This window comes from Drosophila biarmipes, chromosome 3R, assembly GCF_025231255.1.
Source record: "Drosophila biarmipes strain raj3 chromosome 3R, RU_DBia_V1.1, whole genome shotgun sequence".
NCBI classification, from domain to species: Eukaryota; Metazoa; Arthropoda; class Insecta; order Diptera; family Drosophilidae; genus Drosophila; species Drosophila biarmipes.
This window is the reverse complement of record NC_066616.1, coordinates 24,336,941-24,354,145: the sequence shown is the minus strand read 5'-3', so window position 1 is coordinate 24,354,145 and position 17,205 is coordinate 24,336,941. Positions and strand designations below refer to the sequence as shown.

The 17,205-nt window shown below is 47.3% G+C and overlaps 2 protein-coding genes across 2 annotated transcripts; one reads left to right on the top strand and one right to left on the bottom strand.

Moving 5' to 3' along the window:
- Positions 1-363: 363 nt before the first annotated feature.
- On the top strand, positions 364-3,937 carry LOC108024760 (G-protein-signaling modulator 2). Its single transcript, XM_017094868.3, has 2 exons — positions 364-1,926; positions 2,174-3,937. The coding sequence occupies exons 1-2, from the start codon at positions 640-642 to the stop codon at positions 2,861-2,863; spliced, it is 1,977 nt and encodes a 658-aa protein (XP_016950357.1). The 5' UTR covers positions 364-639; the 3' UTR covers positions 2,864-3,937.
- Positions 3,938-4,206: 269 nt separating this feature from the next.
- Positions 4,207-17,153, bottom strand: LOC108024764 (uncharacterized). Its single transcript, XM_017094877.3, has 6 exons — positions 16,768-17,153; positions 14,176-14,323; positions 10,492-11,567; positions 9,998-10,430; positions 8,288-9,934; positions 4,207-5,719 (listed from the first exon to the last, which is right to left on the bottom strand). Exons 2-6 carry the CDS (start codon positions 14,270-14,272, stop codon positions 4,422-4,424), a joined length of 4,551 nt encoding a protein of 1,516 aa, XP_016950366.1. The 5' UTR covers positions 14,273-14,323; positions 16,768-17,153; the 3' UTR covers positions 4,207-4,421.
- Between the last annotated feature and the right edge of the window lie 52 nt (positions 17,154-17,205).

Below are 17,205 nucleotides of genomic sequence, written 5' to 3'. Positions count from 1 at the left end.
ATAAATTTGGGTTTGCCCTAAAAAAAAAATAAATAATTTCAGTTCTTTTAAGTTTTGTGCTTTATAATAATGCATCTAAGTCAAATATCCTATATTTATATTCTATTAATTTTGAACAGTTTTTTATCCCACACTGTCTTGTATTAAAAGAAATGTAATAAAAACTAACTAACAAACAACAATTTCAAAAAGTAAACATACATTGGTTGGCTCCAAAAATAAATAAAATTAATTTAATTTAATTTAATACAATTAAATTAAATTTCTATTAATTCACAATTCAACAGTTGAGAGAACACCCTAATATAGGTTTTTAAATTAACGGCAGATGTCCGGTATTTCTAGTATATAGTGGCATTTATTTCCAGCCCGCGTACGGTCGCACTATTAGTCAGAAACACCAATTTTTTTTGACTAATTGGTCAAAAAACGGTACAAAAGATAGCTTAATTGCTGAAATTTCACCTGACGCAGCCAATTTCGAGCAGCAGTAGAGCAGAGCCAGCCGCAGGGCGACCGTAAACCAGCAGAGAGCACCGCAAACATCGCCGCAAAGTGGACAACTCCCAGTTTTCCGAACACCTGCCCCTCAGAAAGGAGCATCGCGACAAAAAGGCGAGACACCTTCGTCGCAGCAGAATGTCTTCGCTGTCCGCGTCCGCGGAGAATGTGTCCAGCCTGGGACTGGGAGCAGGAGGAGGGGCGGCCAACTCCCACGACGGCAACTCCCAGCAGGGCTCCGGCTCCGATGGCGGCTCCAGCATGTGCCTGGAGCTGGCCCTCGAGGGCGAGCGCCTCTGCAAGGCGGGCGACTGCCGCGCGGGCGTGGCCTTCTTCCAGGCGGCCATCCAGGCCGGCACCGAGGATCTGCGCACCCTGTCCGCCATCTACTCGCAGCTGGGCAACGCCTACTTCTACCTGGGCGACTACAACAAGGCCATGCAGTACCACAAACACGATCTCACCCTGGCCAAGAGCATGAACGACCGCCTGGGCGAGGCCAAATCCTCCGGCAATCTGGGCAACACCCTGAAAGTTATGGGTCGCTTCGACGAGGCGGCCATCTGCTGCGAGAGGCATCTCACCCTGGCCAGGCAGCTGGGAGATCGCCTGTCCGAGGGTCGTGCCCTCTACAACCTGGGCAATGTCTACCACGCCAAGGGCAAGCACTTGGGCCAGAAGAATCCCGGCAAATTCGGCGACGATGTCAAGGAGGCGCTCACCCGTGCTGTGGAGTTCTACCAGGAGAACCTGAAGCTCATGCGGGACCTGGGAGACCGTGGCGCCCAGGGACGAGCTTGCGGCAATCTGGGAAACACCTACTACCTGCTGGGCGACTTCCAGGCGGCCATAGAGCATCACCAGGAGCGTCTGCGCATCGCCAGGGAGTTTGGTGATCGAGCGGCCGAGCGCAGGGCCAACAGCAACCTTGGAAACTCGCACATCTTCCTGGGACAATTCGAGGATGCCGCCGCTCACTACAAGCGCACTCTGACCCTGGCCGTCGAGCTGGGCGAGCGCGAGGTGGAGGCCCAGAGTTGCTATAGTCTGGGCAACACCTACACGCTGCTGCACGAGTTCAACACTGCCATCGAGTACCACAATCGGCACCTGGCCATTGCCCAGGAGCTGGGTGATCGGATCGGCGAGGCCAGGGCCTGCTGGTCACTGGGCAATGCCCACTCGGCCATTGGGGGTCATGAGCGGGCCCTGAAGTATGCGGAGCAGCACCTCCAGCTGGCCAAGGAGCTGCACGACCCGGTGGGCGAGAGCACTGCCAGGGTGAACATCTCCGATCTGCGAAAGCTGCTGGGAATGCCCGAGTCGGAGCCATCGCCCACCGAGGAGGAGGCCAGATCCACTGCCTCCGATCACTCGGCCAGCGGAAATCAGTCGGATGGATCGGAGAACTCGCAGGGAAGAATGGTGAGCAAAGTATATATGGAATAGGATTGCAGTTGCTTGTACCTATGCGATATTTTCATCTACAACATAAGTCTTTCAGTTGTTCTATTTTTGAAAGAGAAACTTGTAGCTCTTTTTCAGGGACTCCTGCTGTTTGTAAAGTAAATATTTAGATTTAGGAAAAACCAAAGCAGGACGGCAAAAATTCAATTTAAAGACCCATGAAAGATTCATAACTAAATTAATTAACTTAATCGTTCCACTTCAGGTGCGCGTTCGTCGCCAGAGCATGGAGCAGCTGGACCTGATCAAGATCACTCCCGATGGGAAGCGCATGCAGGAGGAGAAGCACCGGGCACAGGCGACCGGAAAGGCCAAAGAAGACGACTTCTTCGAGATGCTCTCGCGTTCGCAGTCGAAGCGCATGGATGACCAGCGCTGTTCGATCAAGACGAACGCCGCTGGAGCTCCGGCGGTGGCCACGGGCGCCACACGCAAGCCGCTGGTGCAGCAGAACTCGCTGTTCGTGGATCCCACCAACCTGCCCGGCTTGAAATCGCCTTCGTCGGCGAATCCGGCTGCCATTGGCCATGGGCCGCTAGCCAGGAGTGCCACCACTACTCAGCAGCCCGATGACGACTTCCTGGACATGCTGATGCGCTGCCAGGGCTCGCGGCTGGAGGAGCAGCGGTCCGAGTTGCCGCGCCCCAATGTCACAATGGATGCAGAGGCAGAGGCGCCACCGCGATCCGTGCCAGAGGCAGCCGTTGCGGGAGCAGTACGCGGGCAGACTGGTCGGGGAGCCACCGTTCCCGACGAGGACTTCTTCTCGCTGATCATGAAGGTGCAGAGCGGTCGCATGGAGGATCAGCGCGCCTCGATTCCGTTCCGAAATGCCAACAACAACAACAACAGCCGGAGCAACAACAATGGCTCGGCCGGCGGAGCTGGAAAGTAGAGAGAAAAGTCCAGAGCAAGAATAGAGTCCAACCAAAACAATCCTATCAATCCATCCCAGGCCGCAGCTCCCAAACCATTTTGTTATACGTACATCTTGCGGCCATTTATTCAGTCGTTTCTCTCTTGGCAATTGGCTGCTAAACCTTTTGTTCTTTTACAAGTTTTATATATATATACACTCACACATACGAGAAGAATTAATTTATGATAGCGACTAACCACGTAACCAAATATTAGGGGCGTATAGGGCCCCGCTTACACGAACAAACGGAGAAACTTTCATGGATGCACTCACTCATCCGGTCATGACTCATTACACACACTCATCGTAGAGTTGGCCATGATATTGAACAATCTGCACTCGAGTTTTACGATATTAACGTTTGAATTGCATGTGCAAGTAGCTTAAGCAGAAGGTATACTAATCCAATTTGCTCAATAGACGGAACCAAGTCTTCTCTTTACGATCCCACGATGATCTTACACTCTCTTAACCGCATTCAGCTAAACGATAAGTTTTAGGTCTAACAAACCACCCTACATATAAGCAATGCATTTTCCAAATCAAAAATCTACAACTATTTCCAATTGTAACCCATGAGTATTGCATTTTTCTAACTATCGATAATAACTCTGAACGTATATTTTAAGCCACTTACAATTTTTTTAGATATTAGCAGGACACTGAGGGCAGCTCGGACTTCCGTTTGAGGACCGGCGCCTTGGGTTTGGCACTCTTAGCATACGATATACAGATCCATACGTACACATATACAAGATACATATGAACAAAATATAGTTATACCAATGTCTGGCGATTGGCCTTTATGGCCATTGTTCTACACAATATACGAGTATACACAACAGAAACAAAAACACAAAACTAAGTTCGAGTTACAAGAAACGAAATGAAGCCAAAATTTATTAATGTTATACGTTTATGTAGCACAAAGGAGGTGCGCTCATGAAGCTAATCGATCGGTCTTTATGATATACAGCTGAAAAACATACCATACAGGCGGACACTTATGTCATGTATTATTAAATATTAAAATCAAAAACTGTTTGCTGACGATTGTGTTTGTCAATCGGGCTTCTTAGGGGTTACTCTAGTGACTTGGTGTTTTTAAAACTAGAAAAAAAAGAAATTTTTAAGTAAGGAGAAGAGAAGAAATGTTTTTTATATCAAGAAGAAACACCTGCCTAGTTTGATTTTCAAGATGAAACCGTTCTTAAATCGGTTTATCTCGGTTTTTATAGTGAATTAATCTTTCTGACTGCATATTTTCCTAATTAAAAATGCTTTTCTATTTAATTGTTATTAATTAAAATTCCGAAATATTTAATTTTAAAGCTTTATTCATAAATTAATCGTCTTAGGTTGCTAGAACATATGCGATAAGTATTCGATAGTGGGGGCCCCGCTAGTCGCACTCCCCTTTTGGCTTGGTTGGGGCGGAATCAGGGTCTCCAACACCTCTCCCCCCTAAAAGTAAATCTTAAATTTGCTCTCTTTTATTTACAAATTGATTTAGATAACTCAACAAAGGCAGAGCCTACGCCTTGAACCCCTTGATGCTGTCCAGCTGGGCGTCCATGTCGTTGGCGGCCAGCACAAAGATGGGTGCGGAGTAGTCCACGGGCTTGTCGCCGCTCCCGCCGCCTCCCTTCACATACGGATTGGCGGCCTTGAGGTTGCGGCTGCGTTTCAGCATGACATAGACCACAAATATGCTGACCAGGAAGGCGGAACTGGTGGCCATGATGAAGAGCACCAGCTGGATGGACTCATCCTGGGCGGTGGCCGCCTGGGCCACTGGAACCACAGCACTTCGGTGGACAAAGTGGGAGCGGGTCAAATCCGGCCGGAAGTGGCCGCCTGCCAAGCGGAAGTCGCCGGCGGAAATGGCCGCTTCGATGGCGAAGGCCAGGTCCACCTTGGCCTCGTTGTGCAGCTCAAAGCGGACAATGGCGGAGCCATCGAAGTTCTCCTGCACGCGCAGGTTCTCCACGGACTCGCCGCCGAGCAGCTGCTGCAGCTCCCTTCGGATGGTATCGTAGGCATTCCTCACACTCCGGCCACTGCTGTTGGTCAGATGGAGTTCGATGGCCACCGCCTCGATGGGCACATGACTGCAGCGCCGATCGCCGGCTCCAAAGATGTGGGTGGACTGCAATTGGTTTCCGGCCGCATCCACGCACCAGCAGCTCCTGCCGTTGCACTGCAGCGGGCGGAAGGCTCCCGCCTCATCGCAGCTTACCGGGAATGGTGCCGTCTCCGCCAGAGCTCGACAACGTGTGGTCTTCAGCTCCATGGGCTTGAGGGTGGCCTGCTCCACGGACAGCTGGGAGTCCAGCAGCGAGTTGGCCAGCTCGAGAACCCTCTCCGTGACACTGGACTCCGCTGCTCCGGCGGTGGCGGGCAGAATCCTAGCCTCCAGCTCGTCGAAATCCACATCCTCGCTGGCCACATCGTTCAGTTGGGTGAGCTGGGCAATCAGTTGCTCCATCAGCGGATCTCCGACATCGATCTTGCGATTACGAGCCTGTCGGCTGTTGCAGATGGGTTCAGTTTCGCGGGTGAGGGTTCCCTTCAAGGGAGCACCCTTCTTGTCCGCACACCAGCAAACTCCGGGCGCATCCTCGCCAGCGGAAGCCGGCTCGGAGGCAAAGGCGCGACTCACAATCTCCGTGTGGCGTGTGTCCGAGGGTTGGGGCTGTTTGCCCAGACACTGAACTGGACTCCAGTGACCGGTGACGGGATCGCAACGTGGCTGGAACCACACGGAGGAGTGTCCGGTTCGCTGGGCGGCCAGACTGTTCTTCAGCTTCAGCCGCTCGCACTGGGTGAGCACTGGGGGAGCAATAAAAAAAAAGATTTTAGTGAGCAGTTTTTCAAAAATATATGTTGAAATATTTAAATGCAGATTATTAGAAAATTCAGCCACAAATTCATAGAGGGGTCCCACTTTGAAATCGGGATCCAAATACCAAAGTTATGGAATCTGGAAGTGCAGTTTTGGGGGTTTCCAGTGAAACCCATTGGAAATACCGAAAATTGGAACATGAAAATGGGTTAAAATTTTGACCCTCGTGAAAAAGAAATATTTAAATGCAGATTATTAGAAAATTCAGCCACAAATTCATAGAGGGATCCCACTTTGAAATCGGGATCCAAATACCAAAGTCATGGAATCTGGAAGTGCAGTTTTGGGGGTTTCCAGTGAAACCCATTGGAAATACCGAAAATTGGAACATGAAAATGGGTTAAAATTTTGACCCTCGTGAAAAAGAAATATTTAAATGCAGATTATTAGAAAATTCAGCCACAAATTCATAGAGGGATCCCACTTTGAAATCGGGATCCAAATACCAAAGTTATGGAATCTGGAAGTGCAGTTTTGGGGGTTTCCAGTGAAACGCATTGGAAATTGGGATAAATCCAACATGAAAATGGGTTAAAATTTTGACCCTCGTGAAAAAGAAATATTTAAATGCAGATTATTAGAAAATTCAGCCACAAATTCATAGAGGGATCCCACTTTGAAATAGGGATCCAAATACCAAAGTTATGGAATCTGGAAGTGCAGTTTTGGGGGTTTCCAGTGAAACCCATTGGAAATTGGGATAAATCCAACATGAAAATGGTTTAAAATTCTGACCCTCGTGAAAAAGAAATATTTAAATGCAGATTATTAGAAAATTCAGCCACAAATTCATAGGGGGGTCCCACTTTGAAATCGGGATCCAAATACCAAAGTTATGGAATCTGGAAGTGCAGTTTTAGGGTTTCCAGTGAAACCCATTGGAAATACGGAAAATTGGAACATGAAAATGGGTTAAAATTTTGACCCTCGTAAAAAAGAAATATTTAAATGCAGATTATTAGAAAATTCAGCCACAAATTCATAGAGGGATCCCACTTTGAAATAGGGATCCAAATACCAAAGTTATGGAATCTGGAAGTGCAGTTTTGGGGGTTTCCAGTGAAACCCATTGGAAATTGGGATAAATCCAACATGAAAATGGTTTAAAATTCTGACCCTCGTGAAAAAGAAATATTTAAATGCAGATTATTAGAAAATTCAGCCACAAATTCATAGGGGGGTCCCACTTTGAAATCGGGATCCAAATACCAAAGTTATGGAATCCGGAAGTGCAGTTTTAGGGTTTCCAGTAAAACCCATTGGAAATACGGAAAATTGGAAGATGAAAATGGGTTAAAATTTTGACCCTCGTAAAAAAGAAATATTTAAATGCAGATTATTAGAAAATTCAGCCACAAATTCATAGAGGGATCCCACTTTGAAATCGGGATCCAAATACCAAAGTTATGGAATCTGGAAGTGCTGTTTTTGGGATTCCAGTGAAACCCATTGGAAATACGGAAAATTGGAACATGAAAATGGGTTAAAATTTTGACCCTCGTAAAAAAGAAATATTTAAATGCAGATTATTAGAAAATTCAGCCACAAATTCATAGAGGGATCCCACTTTGAAATAGGGATCCAAATACCAAAGTTATGGAATCTGGAAGTGCAGTTTTGGGGGTTTCCAGTGAAACCCATTGGAAATTGGGATAAATCCAACATGAAAATGGTTTAAAATTCTGACCCTCGTGAAAAAGAAATATTTAAATGCAGATTATTAGAAAATTCAGCCACAAATTCATAGAGGGATCCCACTTTGAAATCGGGATCCAATTACCAAAGGTTTGGAATCTGGAAGTGCAGTTTTGGGGGTTTCCAGTGAAACCCATTGGAAATTGGGATAAATCCAACATGAAAATGGTTTAAAATTCTGACCCTCGTGAAAAAGAAATATTTAAATGCAGATTATTAGAAAATTCAGCCACAAATTCATAGAGGGATCCCACTTTGAAATCGGGATCCAAATACCAAAGTTATGGAATCTGGAAGTGCTGTTTTTGGGATTCCAGTGAAACCCATTGGAAATATGGAAAATTGGAACATGAAAATGGGTTAAAATTTTGACCCTCGTGAAAAATAAATATTTAAATGCAGATCATTAGAAAATTCGAACACGAGTTCAAAGAGGGATCCCACTTTGAAATCGGGATCCAATTACCAAAGTTATGGAATCTGGAAGTGCAGTTTTGGGGATTCCAGGGTGAAACCCATTTGATGTACGGAAAATTCGAACATGAAAATGGGTTAAAATTTTGACCCTCGTGAAAAAGAAATATTTAAATGCAGATCATTAGAAAATTCAACCACGAATTCATAGAGGGATCCCACTTTGAAATAGGGATCCAAATACCAAAGTTATGGAATCTGGAAGTGCAGTTTTGCGGATTCTAGGGTGAAACCCATTGGAAATACGGAAAGTTGGAACATGAAAATGGGTTAAAATTTGCACCCCGTGGAACTTTTAGGTTTTATATAACAGACTGAAATCTCACCTGGGCACACGGAGTTGCAGGCCAGTTCGTTGTGGAAGAGGTTCTTGGTCTGGCAGGCGGGTGCCTCGGAATCGATGATCACAGGGAGGCACTTGTTGGCCTTGGGACTAAACCTGTAGCGAGTGCTATTCCTCTCCGATTTCCCAACGGCCAGACAACCATTATCCATGGACTCGAAGCACACATCCCGGGTCTTGGAGCAGCAAACACCTCGATTGTTGACCGGATTCAGCTGACAGGAGTGGGTGGTGGGACACACTTCGTGCTCATTATGGGGTCCACAGCTCATGTCCAGGTCGCCTTGCTGGAGGGGATTACCCTCGGGGCAGACGGAGGCCCTACGAGGCACACAGATGGGCATCTTGGGACAGGGAGTGTCCACACACTCCACGGAGATCAGCTGGCACTCCTCGTGCGCCGAGCAGCTCACCTCCTGACAGTAGTTTCTACATTCGCAAGTGGGACAACCATTCGTATCCATTTGGTAGCCACTTTCGCACTGGAGGCTGCAGTTCGTCTTTGGACAGGCGAAACTGGAGTTCTCCTGGCACTTGGGTGTTTCGGGTGACTTCACCTTTGTACCAGGCAGGATCTTGCCCTGAACATCCACACACCAGCAGTGACCGTCGGGTGAGCACTGCACCTCCTCCCATTTGCCATTCTTGGAATCACATTGGGCCACTGCCATTTGGCGGGCGGGAATTCCGAGTTCGGAACTCTGATGCAGTTGTATGGCCTGCAGATGCTGACAGGCTGTCTTCAGTTGAGGATCCACGCACTGGGTGCCGCATCCATTGGAGCAACAACGCCGGGCTCCTTCGCAATGGGCGTCCGTGCGGCACTCGTACGCACAGGTATTGGCATCCAGGTTATCCGGACCCGGGGGAACCAGATAAGGGCACTGTCCCGGCTTTCTGGGCAGGCAGGCGGGCACTGGAGGGCAGTATTCACCCTCGCAGCTGACATCCACCACGCGGCATTCCTTGCCAGAACCACAGGCCACGCCCTCGCAGGGATCTCGGCATTGGCAGGCGGGGCAACGGGTATCCGGATCCAGGGCAAAACCATATTCGCAACCCATTCTGCAGGTGAGATCTAGGCAATCCAGATCCTCCCTTAAGCTGCGGCAGGTCTCCTCGCTGACGTTATAGCCACGAGATCGGGGTATCTCCGTGCCAAAGCTGTCCACACACCAGCATTGCTCCACTTCCATTTCCACCAGCTCGTCCTCGTTCTCCGGCGGCCTCTTGGTGGCCGAGGCCACCTTCTTGAACTCCGTCTCGAAGAGCTGACCCAATCCCTGCTGGCGATCCGCACCCATGTCTATCACCTTGGCACTGCGACCCATGACGGGAGCAGCCACCTGCACCTTGAGGGCACTGTCCTCCACGCGGTAGAGCTTCAGGCGTTCCAGGTCTCTCCTGGATCGCTTTGGAGCAGCACTGGCCAGCAGCATCCTCATCCGGCGAATGGTGTTCTCCTCCAGAATTTTGCGTTGCTCGGCGCGAGTAACTCGGATCTTCTTCAGCTGGCACTGGCGACCCTCGTAATCTCCATCGGTGGTGCAACGTGGTGAGGGAACAGCCAGCTGCATGCCCTCCTCAGTGCCCTCCATTCGTTCCGAAAAGTCCCTCAAGTATTCGCACACTAAAGGTAGATGAGCTCCTGGTTAGAAAGGAGGACTATATATATTTTCCAGATATAACTTACTGGTTTGCTGATGCGATCCCTCCTCCGTTGGAGTTGGCTTCTCCGGCACTGGACAGCACACATTCTCCGTTTCTCGATGCAGTTTGGTGCACTTGTACTGCTCCGGGCACATAATCCTGTTGCTCATGGATCGACCTTGCTTCGACTGCGCCTCTGGCTCCGGTTCAAAAAAGGCTGTGGGCTGGAAGCTGCGCCCTTGACGATCCTCAAAGCAGTACATCACCTCCCCGGTGGCGGTGTCTGAGAGGGGGGTTCCCACATCGCAGGGATTGGAGTAGACCAGGTCGGGCTTGCAGACGGGCCAGGAGGCGCAGAGGGAAGAGCCGGATTCGCACAAGGGATCGGTGGCCACCTCGCAATGGGAGCCAATGGAGCACTTGAAGCCATCGCAGGGCTCGGAGCACTCGCAGGTGGGACAGCCATTGTGGTCGTTCTGAAAAGATTACCATTAGGAATTAGGTTTAGGAAAACATTTGATTTGATTCTTAGCTCACCTTGAATCCATACTCGCAGACGGCGGCGCAGATGTTGGTATCGCACTGCTCCATCTGGAAACTCCTGGCGTAGGACCTGCTGATCATGTTTTCCCAGCCATCACAGTTCACATTGTTGGCCGCCCCCATGGTCTCCTTGATCTTGTGTCCCGTTCGGGGATCCACACACCAGCAGACGAGTCCATTGCGGGAGCACTGTCTCGGCGAGAACTGACCACCAGGACCGTTGCACTCGGGCACATAACCGCGTCCCTCGCGCTCATTGATGGACAGGATGTCGGCCAGAGCCTTGGCCTGATGACAGCCCGTAACATTTCCCGGCTGCTGGCAATTAAACTGGCATCCCTTGGTGTAGCAGCACTTCTCCATGTTCCGGCACTCCAGATCGTGGGAGCACGGCGATCCGCACATGTAACCCGTGCGCTCGGTGTACTGCGATTGATCCGGAGCCGGACAGATGCCGGGCTTCTGGAAGGTCAGTGCACTGGGACAGCACACTCCGTAGTCGTTGCCGGACTCCACCAGGCACTGGTAGAGTGGTGGGCACTGTGGCTTGCCCGGCTCCTGGCCACAGAGGAAGGGTCTCGCCGTATCATCGATGGCAAGGGGTAAACCAGCTGGACAGAGATTGGCCAGTGATCTGGCCTTCTTGCAGGTGGGCACTGGCGGACAGGGCTCCGATTTGCACTGCACCTCCTGCAGCTGGCAGGATTGTCCACGTGGACACTCTAAGCCGTCGCAGGGATCACGGCAGCGGCAAACGGAGCAGCCGGTGTCAGGATCACGGGCGAATCCCGAGGGGCAGAACATGCGGCAGGCGGATGCGGCACAGTGCTTGGGCTCCGAGCAAACGACTCCCGATCGCGTCTCATTGCGACTGCCCGGCAGCTCCACGCCATACTCATCCACACACCAGCAATCCCGGCCAGCTTTCTCATTCTCACACTGGATGGTATCGAAGTCACCGTTCTTCTGGCAGCGCGGCACTCGAATGGATGGTCCTTCGAATCCCGATTGCAGGGCCTTGGCTCTTCTCGTCTCCGAGCGTCTTAAGTGCTGGCAGGCCGTGAGATTGGCTAAGGGAAAAAATAAAAAAATAATAATATAATATCAGTATTTAATAGTAAATATAAAATAATTAAAAAAGGGTTAAAGTTTGTTTTTAAAATTAATATGCTTATATTTTTCTCTGCTAATTGTTAATTGCTCATTAGAAACTGATATTGTTTTCTGTTATATTTTCTTTTTTTCAGGGAGAGAAAAGAAGTGTTTGACATACTTTCGTGTTATTCAACTACCGAATCCCAGAGCCACGACAATTTCACTTTTATTTTTTCAAGACGTGACGCGTGCGTTCAACAAAAAACCCACAGAGTGTATGAAAACTGCAAAATTGAAATTAAATATACAAAATGGAGAGGCCGACGGCGGGAATGCCGAAATTGTTGTTACAGTGCCGGCCATTTGCAGCTGCTTTTTTGGTTGCTCCATGGTCAGATTTGAATCAAGCGTTTTGTATGCGCATAGCTTGGCCACGAGGCGTATGAGCAATTCGCTTCAAATGGTTTTCGGCTTGGGTTGGATGCTCTTCTGCTTTGGGAAGAGCCATGCCATTGTCTCGGCTGGGTTATGCAATTAAAGTGAGTGATCATCCCGCGCCCCGATTTCCTCCTGCCCCTCTACTTTATTGTCCAGCACGCAACGCTGACTTCGGGGTTGCGACAGCTGAGCTTTAGTTGCGTCAAAGGCAGTCGTTATTGCTGGTCACTTCCTATGCACTTTCGATATATATTTAATGCACCAGCCATTATGCAACTGTCAGCGGCATTAAAGGCACCAAAACGTATGAACACAGTAAGAAAACATTGAAAAAACTTTAAAAATAACGAAGAAATTTTAAAAAAATTAAATGTTGGCCATACATGATTTCTCTTGCTTGAGATTATTCATCAAATTAAAATACCATTTGGGGGAACGTAATAATGCTATTTTTAGTTCACAAAAACAAAATTTGTTAAAAATAAGTATGTTAAAAAACATTTTAATAAGTAAAATCATTTAAGTGGCACTACCACAAGTATCTATAGCCTTTTTTGAATATCAGTTTGGCATTCATCAAAATTTCTCAATAGATTAAGATGTCTTAAAATAATGCAGAACTATTTAAAAATTAAATCTTTTGTTCTCAACAAACTTTATTTTTAATACTTAAAAATACATATTTTTTAAAAAAATATTATGTCTGCTATGAAAACTATAAACCTATTTGAAACAAATATAATAATCCAAGTCATATTTGCCATTAATATCCATGCTATTTTTCGCATATCAGTTTCGCTTTCTTTACGGTTGCTTAATGATCTAAGATCCGATCAGCCATAATTTGGGGTAATTTTTTGGGCACACAAGCGCACATTTAATAAGCAAGTTTCGTCGGTGCAACCGCTGAGTAATCGCTGAACTTATCACTGGAGATTTCTTTTTTCGCCGCACATCCGCCTCGGCTCATCCGAAAATATTTATTTATTTTTATTTACTTTTCACTGCCTTTCTTCTGCGGCCGTTGGCATTAATTTTTCTGGAGTTTTCGCTAGAAATTGAATGAAAGTTTTTTTTGGCAGCGCCTCGAGCTCGAGTTGGCCATCAATTTGTATTTGCCGTTTGGTCAAGAGACAGCCACCAAAACAACAACAACAAAAGAAATGAAAATGGCTTTCGGTTTCTGTGGTGAATGAAGAAACAACAACAGAGCAAAAGCCGTCGGGCAGCTGGCAATTAAAGCTGGCCAATGATGAATAAAATGAGGCAGAAAACAGCGGCTATTAACGGGCGACTTTTATTCTCGCCACCCAGGCCAAATCGAGTTTGTCGCTTGAGTCTTTCGTTTGGCTTCCGCTCGGCGGGGAAGAAACGGCAACCGGAGAACGAGTATAAGACAGAAGCGTAACGAAAACGAAATCAAAGCGGCAAACTGGTAAGTATCTAGAGAACTGCTGGCCCATTGTGAGTTGGGGCTTAGGAGCGGGTCTGGGTCTGGGACCTCTTTTGACCGACTGACACAGTGCTTTGCGCTGCATTTAGCAGAGCCGTCTGGCTGGCTTTGGTTCCCTTTTGTGGTGCCTAGTTCTTAACGGTGGCTGGCGTATTTTTTTTGCAGCTAAGCGCTTTTTAATGATGCCGTGCCATTTTTCACACCACCCAGACACTTGGAGTTCTACACGAATTTCCACACGTCACGTTAATTATGCAGCTGCAACCTGGCCATTAATGAGCCACCAAATGGGCCACATTCGCGCGTTGCGGGTTCGTTGACTGCTTGTTGCCAAAAAAAGAGCAAAGAAGTTCTCGCTCCAGAAGTCATTGACTTCAACCCTGCCAGTTTGGCATTACACAGCAAAAAATGGGAGGGGAATCGTGTATCAAACATGTTTTTTAGGTAAAATATTGTTTATAACAAGGGCCACTATTAAGAATGGCTAGGGATTCCTTAAATATTTTGTATTTTCGTTGAAATCTTTGTTAATAAGATCTTTAAATGATTTTTTCATACTATAATATTTTTATAAATATAACATTGAAATATTTATGCCTATGCCTAATAGATGGTGTTCTTAGAAAATTGATTCATTAAATCCACTTAAAAACATAGTTTTTATAACATATTTTGTATATTTTGCCACTCACCATTCGATCGCTTGGCCTCCAAAACCGGCAGAGCCAGCAAGAAGAGGAAAAGGCAGCCGGAGAAGAGTTTCAGCCAACGTTGATCATAGTGTGCCATTTTCGGGCATCCAAGAGTTGCCAAAAAATTTCCTGTTTTCAGCTGCGTCGGCTGCAAGAAACCAAAAGATACAAGTCAGAGAGAGATCGTGCGAGTGCGTGAGTAATATATGGTTGCTAAGCCTTTTCGTTTGACGTCACACGACGAGCCAGCAGAGCCGTGAGATTCAAATTTCAGCTAGACACTTTCACTATCAATCGCTTGGGCATACATTTGCATCTGCTTGCCGGGGCGCGGCAAAGAATTCAAAGCGATTCGGATTGCGTAAGATGGAGAAAAACGAGGGAGCTCATCTCGAGGGGGTCACGAACTCAACCAAATGCTGGCTTCCTTTTTCTCTCGCTTTTTTGGAGCCCAACTGTCTTCGCTTTACGGCCGGGTGATTAATCTGCGCAGACATCGCCGCTGACGTTGACGTCGCTGCGCTTTCACTTTGCCAAGAAAAACGAAAAAAAAGCAGCCAGCGAACACAACCAGTCAACTTTATACATCATTTATTTTTATTTATTTTTCGTCTTCTCCTCAAAATTCACTTTTGCGTTAGCGTTTGCGTTTTCCGGTCCATCGAAAATGGCTCAGATGCGGCCAGCTCCCTGACCACCTCTTAATGACACCGAGGATTTTCCCTCATTATGCCCGGCCAATTATATAATTCATCTCCCAAGAAATGTTAAACGACCATCTCGTGAACGGACAATAAAAGTTTGTGGCCTAAGTCTTTTGATTTTTTCTTTGTTTTGGGTGAAAACAGCGAGTGTGTGTGAATCATTTTCTCAGTGGCCGGTGGCCGCATTTGCAAATGGCCAAACATGAAAACTCGCCAACACCTGGTCGATCCACAATGAAAATTCAACACGGAACTGGCGAATAGAAAAGCCAAATAAAAAAAAAAACACAAAAATAACCCACGAAAAACGGCAAGTTTGTATGCTTTTTGGCCACAGCATGGGCTGTAAAAAACCAGGCCAGCCGCATTTTCACTGCAACCGAGCCGAAAGAAAGCCTGGTGACTTGAACTTGGGCCAAAACTTGGGCGCGTCTGCCGAAGATTTCACCTCGCTGGCGAAAAAAAGCTGGCTGGAAAACTGAAAAACCTCAACATTCGGCTCTCAACATTATCGTTTGTCATTGAGGAGGAGTCAAGTGTGGCTAATGGGCTCTGGGTACTGCAGATGAGCGACCTACGATGGCAGTCTTGACCCTGCCTGGCTGGGGAGCAGAGTTACTAGAGTGTAAAGTTAAATGATTGGTGAAACGAGGCCACATGTCAGTCGATGGGAGGGGCCCTGAAGGGGGCGGGGTGCTGCATAACTGAAGGGATTTCATGGAGGCTTTGCGCTCAAAGCACTTCAGTTGGTAATACTTGTAATCCTATTATGCGAGTGAAGGTACTCAACCTTTAACCCAGTCCCAGGGAAACTGGAAAATTCAGCTGGTCCACTTTAAAATCGAACTGTAAGTCTCTTGAGTGTCCCATTATACTCCCCAGATTTCCTTCAAATCATTTTATTCTTACAACCATGAAAAGATCACCCAATATTTGTTTTAATCTGTTTTAATAAGAGAATACCCAATTTCAGTGCATACATTTTTTAAATGAGCTGTAAACCTCTTGAAATATTTAACTATTTAGTAAATTTCAAGATTTCAGAATGGATTTTTCGACAATATATCAAAATAGCTAACAAGCATCAAGGTAAACTATTTCGTATGTGATACATAAAGCTTGCAGTTACAGGTCTTAAAAAAACTGTATCATCAAAGCCTTGATCTCTGACTTTCACATAACTGCTTTTAAGGCCTTTTCCCTTGACTTTTGCCCTTTTAAGGCCAACTTTTAACGCAGTCACACTCCTACTTAGAGTTCGCCAAAGGTTAGCACCTCAAGAGCCCATTGGGGCTATATCTATAATTGGATCAAGCGAGGGCTGAGCCCCAAGACCATGCTTCCCCTGGGAACCCAGCACTCCGAATGTTCCACTTTAAAGTCCAAAGACTCGCGGTCTTACAGGTATTTTTGGCTCTTTCCCTTGGCGGCTGGCTTATGGCCAACTTCTTTGCCTTTTCGCGGTGCAGCTACAGTTAACTTCAGTTAGACCACACTTGCGAAATGGTTTTTCGGCTTACGCCTAGCGGTTCGGCTTGGACTGGCGCAGTTAATGTCGTTTCTGCTGTGGCTCACTCGGTTTTAGAGCCGTTTAAATTGCGCATGTCGAACCTCCGGAGGGGCCTCTGACATAATTTCGTAATGAGCAAAATATTTGAACAGAACGCGTTGTTTACGCGGTTATTCCAGTTTCGGAGCATCGCACAGCCATCGATCTATGGCTCGTAAATGCCAATAGTTCACCTTGAGCTTTCAATTAGCATGGGCTCACAGAATGATTGAAGTGCTTTGCCCACCTTTGACACCTTTTACGAGGAGCACTTAAGGCTCGTATTTCAATTTCAATTAGCTCCGGACGGAGCCGTACCCTCTCGGTTGCCCAACAAACCTGTTTAATTGAGATGAGTTGCTGCTGCTGCTGCTGCTGCTGCGGCTAATCCAATAAAAAGTGAAACTATTTGATTGGCTTGTGTTTTGGCTTTAGTTTCGTTTTCGGTTTCGATTTCCAGCGGTATGTGCTTTAATCCAGGTGCACAGCTGGCCGGTGCTATGAAATTAGCAATTTTCACTAGCAATTTCACTGGGCTCTTTTTGTGCCAAATTCGGTTTTCACTGCGATCACTTGGGCAAGAAACTCTCTCGCCTTTTGAAACACTTTTCAGCCACTGATCCGCGGCGGCAATTCAAATTCGCGTGCAACCTCAACGGCGGGCGTTGCGCATTTGAGCTTTTGCAAGACTTCGCGGTGGCCTAGTAGCTCGCCAGCTGGCCAAGACGGCTCCGTCGGTTCGATCGAACATGTTGCGACGGCGGCCAAAATCCGCAG